At 34.9% G+C, this 8,496-nt stretch overlaps 1 protein-coding gene across 1 annotated transcript; it reads right to left on the bottom strand.

The window, feature by feature from the left end:
* Window positions 1-852: 852 nt before the first annotated feature.
* Window positions 853-7,386, bottom strand: LOC129722432 (protein gustavus-like). The gene is made up of 2 exons (XM_055675881.1): window positions 7,279-7,386; window positions 853-4,330 (listed from the first exon to the last, which is right to left on the bottom strand). The coding sequence occupies exon 2, from the start codon at window positions 4,204-4,206 to the stop codon at window positions 3,268-3,270; it is 939 nt and encodes a 312-aa protein (XP_055531856.1). The 5' UTR covers window positions 4,207-4,330; window positions 7,279-7,386; the 3' UTR covers window positions 853-3,267.
* Window positions 7,387-8,496: the final 1,110 nt, after the last annotated feature.

Below are 8,496 nucleotides of genomic sequence, written 5' to 3'. Positions count from 1 at the left end.
CCCTGCAATCGATTCCTATAATATCTATATCACATGCACATGCGACCGTGTGATGATACTGCACGTCAGATCTCCTAATCGCACCTTCGAGTGCAATGTCGAACAGTACATTTGACAGCGCATCACCCTCATCACCCAAGGTCACAAACGAATTTTGATGCTTCGTCTGCAATCCGAACACTTGATTTCGAACCATCCAGCGTTGCACGTATCAGCCTAATCAAACCATGTTCCGTCGTTGATGGGCCCTCACGAAAACCAGCCTGGTATTCGCCGACGAAAGACCCCTCAAGCGTTCTCAGTCTGTTGAACAGGATACGCGACAGGTTTTTGTACGCCGAGTTAAAAAGGATGATCCCGCTGTAGTTGGCGCACTCTAGTCTGTGCCCTTTCTTGTAGACTGGGCATATGACGCCATTCAACCAACTGGTAGGCAATTCTTCCTCCTGCCATTACCTTGGAAGAACATGGTGGATCAATTGATGTAGCTGCTCACTTCCGCGTTTGATAAGTTCGACCGGGATCTCGTCCTTCCCAATAGCAATTCTTCAGCTTGCTCAGAGCCTTCTTAACCTCATCCAGTGTTAATGGTTCCACAGCTTTACCGTCGTCATCTACGTTTATCCTGCTTCTCGATACGCCTTTATTATCACCGTTCAACAAATCTTCGAAGTGCTCCTTCCACCTGGCTGTCACCATTGTTTTGTCTGTCAGCAAATTCTCCTCTCGGTCATTGCACATGGCGGGTGTTGTGCCGCGCGCCGTTGACAGTTGCATAAAACCTCCGCATATCATTTTGATCCATTGAAGCGGAATACGTACCGAGTGGTTAGACACTATTACTGCTGGATGTGATATGTCCTTTGATTAACTGCACTACATCTGCTCGATTTTAATTACTTTTAATCTATCAGTTAAGTTGAAAAAATATTAAATCACTTAAACACTAAACCGAAACTTAAACAACGGGCATCACTTCTGCCTCGCGGAATAAAACTTAAGAGTTAACACCTAAACGAACCGCGGACTATCTATAACGACGTAGGCACCTGCCTCACGAGGGGTATCACTATCACGACGTCGGACTTCCTTGAAGTCCCAGCTTAAGTATTCGCCGCTACTCCGGTCACTCCGAATTTTCCCGCGGCGTCGTCTTCTCACGAGAGCGGGCCGCTCTTCCGTCTCTTTCCTCGCGAACGTGCCCGTGCACGGCTGATGCAATCGTTGTTGACTTTTTCGTAAATCCGCTCGGTTGCATGTTTTGATTAAACATCCGCGAATTGGAGTTTTTTGCTGTAAATATAAACTTAAAACATTCGAACTTGCGTTCGATTTAATAACTGAGGTATTGTTTTTGCCTCCATAATCAAAACAATACCTTCTTTGATTATGATCCACTTTTCATATTTTCATAACATGAGTGGTGGATGGAATTTCAAGTTTCAACACTTGCGATGTTGAAACAAATTGACAAGAGAAATGATTTCATCATCTTGTCCATGCATATTAATGACAAGTTTTTCCAAAGATGTTTTTTCCATTTAGGATTTTTCTTAATCCTTCTTTGGAAGAGAATGGAAATTAATTGTAACCGCCTAAAATCAGGTCGGCTCATAAAACCCCCACTGATCGAGTTTTTAATTAATGCAATTCATTAAAAACATGATGAAAGTATTTGGCATGGGTTACAAAAAAAAAAATTTGAAGGAACCTGATTTTTGGATAATTTGGAAATGAAAGATCTTTTGCCTCTGTACCCTACTACTCTATTCCCTAGCTACTACTGTTCTATCCATACTATTCCGTACTCCTTCTCCTTCTCCTTTCCTGAGAGCCGTCCGCCCCCTTTCGTTCGCTCCTCTATCCACTCCTGTCTATCCTCCTTCCTTGGTATTATCCGTCCCATTAACACGAAGAATATTTGTTGTTTCAGGATCTTTCTTGGTTGACCTAAGTCCTGAATTCTGTTGAGATATATCCTAGATGTTACAGCTTTTAATCTTTATGCTCGGATATAACACCGATCATTTGTTGCACGTAGTCCTAAGACTTGATCTGGTGTTTCTCTACACTTATAATCCTGCCGATAAATTTGGGATTCTTCCTGTTCCCTGAAGACATAAACCCGTTTTCATCGATCCTGCTCTTCAGGTCTATCCCATTGCAAGTGGTGTAAAGTGTGTGTATATAATGACTTATCCGGCTTCTCCTAGCTGATAGAATAGTCTTATCTCCTTAAACATCTTTCTTGATTGATGATGAAAGACTGCTTTTCTCTTCCGTTTTATTCAACTGCTATATTAATTTCTGATTCAGTCAAATATATATTTACTGAATCCGTTCTAGATTCATCTCTCTCCATCCGTCTTTTATCTCCGCCGTCCGTTCGGTGAGTACTGATCCTTTTATCGTTCTCCTACTGTCTGACCCTAGTCTTAGTTCCTAACTTTATATCCCTATCTTTACGCTCTGAATATTTTAAATTGTATGTTACTTTACTTTTAATTTTAGTGTATTTTATTTATATTATAATAATTTTTTTTTTTTTTTTTTTTTTTTTTTTTTTTTTTTTTTTTTTTTTTTTTTTTTTATTCTCTACTCTCTCCTATTGTCAACTTCTTCCCAATTTGATACCTTTTTCATGTTTTCCCATTTAAGCATATATGTCTTTAATATTTATTAATAATGAAAACAATTTTAATTTTAATATTTCCATTTTCTTACTCAAAATATAGAGTCAAGAAAAATATTTTTCTCACAAATATATAATTTTGAGAATTCATGATAATTCACCCCTCTTGTCAATAATTAAGCCAAAAAATCTTATACCAAATTAAAAGTAAAAATATTGGAAATATGAAAGGAAAAAAAAAAAAACAGGTCTACAGCAATGCAAGTATTTAATACCGAAAAGGATAACCCAAAATTACACTTGCATTACCGTATAGCAGCAATCTACACTCACCATACCATCATTCTGTTTTACCTTCCTTCTATTCACCATTCTGGTTTATCTTCCTTCTCGTCTTCTGTGGATCGCCTGGTAAATTGCTGTTGACCTAAAACCCCCCCTGATTTGAGGTTTTAGGCAGGATTAATCTGTAAATATACTCATTTTGTTTTCTATTAAATAATTGTATAATAAAATGTAGAATAATCCCAAAAATAATTATATACTATTAAAATTAAACTCTATCATACTACATAGTTATATATCTAAAAAAAAATATGCTGACAGATGTGTGTAAATCCATAATTTTTTTTTTTTCACACGTCTTTTACTCGGAGCCCAATCGTGTTATTTGTGACACAATAATTTGTGCATTCATGTTTTCTGTCTGTGTTCAGACTCCTTTTCCAAAAGTCCTTTCCTTGAAGGCACAAATAGTTCTCTATTGACTTTGGTAATTGGAAAAGTTTGACATTTTCTTTGAAATGTATTGAACACATTCCTTTACAGATTGTGTATTTGCACAATTCCTGTAAGGTAATTGGTTTAGACTCTAAACCACCTAAATATTCCATTTTTACCTCACTTCTGCCCCAAACTGTTGAAATTATTGGGTATAGTGTCTTATTTTGGAGACCCTCGAAGGCTTCTCCAAAGTATTGGCCATTGGCTAAAAAGCTCAGTGTGCCTTTATCCATATCCAGTATCACTTTAATAGTCTCGAACTTTATTTTGAACTTTTCAAAAGATTTTCGTTCTCTACCATTTTGTTTTTTCGGGTACGTGTCAATGATTGAATCATGAAGCGTCATGCCCCTGTTTATGTCAAAGCCCCAAGAATTGCTATCTAGTCCTAATAGACTTTGATAACCCATGCATTGTAGGGTTGCATCAGACGTTGCTATTCCAACGTATGCATGTGTCCCCCTCTGTTCACTAGGCCATGTTATTTCCCATACATGGAGACCTTTTGTGAACCCAACTTTACCTCTTATGCAATCAGTATTGTTTCTTGCATAAGTTCGATGGGCTGTGAGACCATTAGTTTCTACAAATATGTTTTCAGAACAGTCTTCCTTATTCCAGGAATGTCTTATCTGTTCTTCCGGAGATACTGTTGGTCTTTCCAACAAAATTTTTAATCTTTGTGGTATCTCATAATTTTCGTGTCTTTTCGGTCTTTCCATATTTGTAATTTGAGGCGTTACACTATGTTTTCGTCCTCTTCGTTTGTTTAAATGTTTCTTGGCATACATTTTACGTAGTGTCAAAAGTATTTGTTGACTACTACAAACAGGATTTAAATTCTTATTTTTATTTCTATATATATTTACCTCAATTTCCTAGGCTATAGGCCTGTTCGTATCTCATTTGCTCTGTCTGCAAAAAGAAATGAGTAAAATATATTCTTAATACATTGCTGTTTTTTTTTTTTTTTTTTTTTTGTATATTTTTTTTTTTTTTTTTTTTTTTTTTTTTTTTTTTTTTTTCGTAATAATATGTCCTTTGTAATTGATGACATTTCTCTTTTTTTCATTTGAGCATTTCATAAAACTTCTTTTTTTTTTTTTTTTTTTTTTTTTTTTTTTTGTGAGCATTTTGCCCTTAGTAATTCCCTTTTATTTTGACCTTGGTTTCAACCTTTTTGTCTCTACTGTTTCCCTTAACGATGTTTGTCTTCTAAAATTTCCGAAAATTAAGTATTATTCGATTTCACATAATAATACTTTTTTAATATAATTAACAATTCGTATACTCAATAACTACCATTCTGGGTCACTACTCCCTTGTTATTTCATTCAAATCACAGTCATTCTAGGTAGTGTTCCCTTGTCCAATAATTCACTATCCATTCAAACATAAAAAATCGTAAAAAAAAAAAATTCAGTTTATCGACAATGTTCAATTTTACTATTGTCGAACGGTAAATACGATCTCATTTAACATTTCCCATGGGATACTGATTGTAACGAGGGAAACTTTTATCCGCTCTAGGTCAATATTTCATTTCTTCTATTTTCATTTGAAAGGCCCTTCTTTCAAATAATGTGGGGTCTCTTCCGATTTAATTAATCAAAGTTTTACTCTTTCGCGTTATTTATGGGAGGTATGTTTCCTCTTCCCCTTTTAATTCTTTTATAGTGCTCATCTATTTGACATTATTACGTGCAGACATTTTTGACAATCTTTGACAAGACATTTACTTATCCTGGATTTCCAGCTCTTCGGTTCATTCAAATGCTTTTTTGTTGTTATTGGCGAACGCATTATGTTATAATTAGCTGTAGGTTGTCGCTCTGTATCAACTTTTTCTACCACCGAATTCTGACTGGTGGTCTTCTAGTTTGTGTTTTTATAATTGTCTTATTTTCTGATATCCCCTGGATATCGCTTTCATTTGTTATTCCTGTTGAGGTTTGAAATATATCTGGTTCCATATATTCTTCTTCTAATTTTTGAATTGCTGGTAAATTCGCTTGTGGATTTAATTCACGCATGAGCATGATTTCTCCATTATGTTCTAAATTTGGATTGGCGAAAATATCTTTCCTCCTTTTAAGCATCTCAGCGTCTGAATTCGGTTCCCGTGGGTCGATCAATGCCCCTAAATGGGTAATCTTTTGTCCTCTCAACGGTATCTTTGGAGGTGATGAACGAGGTTTTTTCAGAATTGAAACCTTTGGATTCCTTTGTTTAAAAGGTTTCGACTTCCTTTCCTTGGAATATGAAGAGACGTACTTTTTGTTTTGTGGGCAAGAAATCTGCCCTTTAAAGCAACAAATAAAAAGTACTATCAACGTTGCCAACATAATTATTGCTCCAGTCCCTATACTAGCTATAGTCCAGCCTGATGAAAGTGGAGAATAAATTAAATTTTCTAGGAAGGGTCTTTGCTTTTTGAGAACTTCAACATCGATTCCTAAATCAAAAAGCTTCTTTCGATCATAGAATGAAACTTTAGAGAAATTTCCACTCAATGTTGGGATCAAATGCATTGTACTTTCTTCCCACGTAAAATTCATTATTTTGTAGTTCATTGTGTTTACTAATGCTTTGTTATCCGATACTGTAGTATCTGAATACCAAATTTTTGTGTTATTTGTTTGAATCCTCATGTTTGGGGTTAGCCTCATTCGACCTGTACCCCTAACAATCAATTTTGTTTTATTTTCTCCATGGAAAATATTTACTTCAACTTCTTGTGGGGTTACATACTCCCAAACATTTGACTCCTCGGTTTCAAACCAAGCGTCGTGATTGACTCTCAGAAGTTTAATCTTACAATTTTCTGTTGAATTTCTGAATCTGAGATTCAATAGGCACTCGTTTTCTGAAGTTAAATTTTCCTCCTTCAGTTTTAATTCACAAATTCTAAAATTCATGTATATTTTGCAGTTTTCGTATTGAGTTTCCGTTAATAGGAATCCCCAATAGTTATCAATTTCCTCAATTATTATATTCCGATCCAAATTAATGGTCATGATAATAGTTCCATTTATTTGTGGAATAAAACTTCCCTTAAATGCTTTGAATTTCCTCTTTGAAACTAACGGTATCTTCAGGTCAATTGACAACATTTGGTTGTTCTCCGTTTTAAAGGATACATCCGTTATTCTCAAAATCTCTGACAATATTCCGCTATTTTGTCTTCTTGGAAATTCGAGGCCCCCTTTGATCTTACTTTCAGCCTCTTTTAATATTTGCAACAAAATTGCTGGCTCTAGTAATTGAATAAACCATGTTATACTATTGTCTTTATTAAGCAAGACTTGTAGTATAATATTCTGTTGTTTATTTAAGTCATTTATTAAAGATTGAATTCTAAATCCAATTTCAATTAATTCCGACTCAAGTTGTAGTGCCTTTTTATATGTACTAGCGAAACTTAAGTCGTCTTGGACCAGTTTCCCTAATGTGTTGAACGTATTCATCACGTTTTTCATCTTATCATCTATATGCAACATTGAGCTGTCTACAAATTTGTACATAGCATCAATTGTCGCAGTTTGATGATCTAGTGATAAGACCAAGGATTCCTCGTTCCTTCTTAATTTGTCCAGATTTATATCCACCCGAATTCTATCATCAGAATCCATACCTCCAATGGCTGTTATAAAACCACGAGTTCTTCGGGATGGAAAAAATTCTTTTATGAACTTATTCATATCCATGCTTTTGTTGAATGCCATTTCTAAATCACTCAGCATGACATTACAATGTGTATTTTTTATTATTTTTTGTAATAATACACAAGTATAATTATAATCTGCCTTAGATTTTAATAAGGCCTTCCCTCCTTCTTCTAATCCTAATACCGGGAATCTTACCTTCAACACGTATGTGCCCATTCTTATCAACGGCTCGTGTTGTTCCTCTAAAATGAATCCACCATTCGTTAACCAGAATAGGTTAACGAGAAGAAAAATGCTCCTGTAATCGAGGAGAAAAGAAAATATTTTGATATTGGCTGATTTTTTTTTTTTTTTTTTTTTTTTTTTTTTTTTTTTTTGTTTGCAAAAAGCCTGACCAATTCTGGTCAGGGATCATAGGCCATTAGACGTAGACATTTATTCATTGAGAGACATTTTTATGTAATAGACTTAAATATTATGTACGTAATAATAATTTTTTTTTTTTTTTTTGATAATATACTAATATTTTTGTAAAACTTTCTTTGTTAATCTTTATGTTAACAAATGTAATATCACATCCTTTATTGATTAATAATTCGTCTTTCGTTGTGGGTTTTACCCCTTTTTTTTTTTTTTTTTTTTTTTTTCTGTGTTTGTTATTTCCACTTCGTTCGCAAAAATCAGTAGGGCTGACGATCAGTCGCCGAGCTGTACCGTGATGAATCACAATCCGGACGGTACCAATATCCGGACACCTTCATCAATACTTCTCAATTAGATGGTAATTTATGCAATTTATGAGATGCAATGTTATACAGGAGCTTTTTTTTATATGTGAAAGATCGTTCAAACATCATAAATACCATAGTAAGCCGTGAGATAAAATTTAGATAAATCGAAACATAAACGCACTGTCAAACGGCGTCCTTTTCCTGTTTGCACTGTCCGGATTTACAACCAAAATGTTGATGTGTTTTAAATCCGGACACCCCAAAAATAAAACGAAGAGGTAGTGAACTTTGAGTGTTTTTATGCTTCATTCAATTTTTTTTTTTTTTTTTTTTTTTTTTTTTTTTTTTTTTTTTTTTTTTTTCATTTCATTCTTTTAATTATGGTATTTTCTTAGGCGATTATTGTGGATCTTCTCTAGTTTGTTGCCGTTTTTGATTACCGTGGTTTGCTCACTGGGCAAATCTACGATTTCATAAGGGCCTCTCCAATAGCTCTGGAGTTTCTGCCCTACTCCCATGGGGTTGGCATGTACTAAGACCAGATCTCCCCACATAGGTTGCCAATCGTTTGCTTTTCTGTCATAGAGCTCTTTGCGCTTTTCTTTTGACAGAATTAGGTTTTCTTTAGCTTTTGAGTGAATGTTTTTGAAAACAGACCTCATCTCTTTTGAGTAGCTTTCGT

The sequence above is a fragment of the Wyeomyia smithii genome, chromosome 1 (genome assembly GCF_029784165.1).
Source record: "Wyeomyia smithii strain HCP4-BCI-WySm-NY-G18 chromosome 1, ASM2978416v1, whole genome shotgun sequence".
NCBI lineage: Eukaryota > Metazoa > Arthropoda > Insecta > Diptera > Culicidae > Wyeomyia > Wyeomyia smithii.
The sequence above is the reverse complement of the archived record's forward strand: the minus strand, read 5'-3'. Positions and strand labels throughout refer to the sequence as shown.

Excerpts from the sequence above, each read along its gene's own strand:
- LOC129722432 (XM_055675881.1), bottom strand. The coding sequence starts at position 4,206 with ATGTATGCCAAGAAACATTTAAACAAACGAAGAGGACGAAAACATAGT.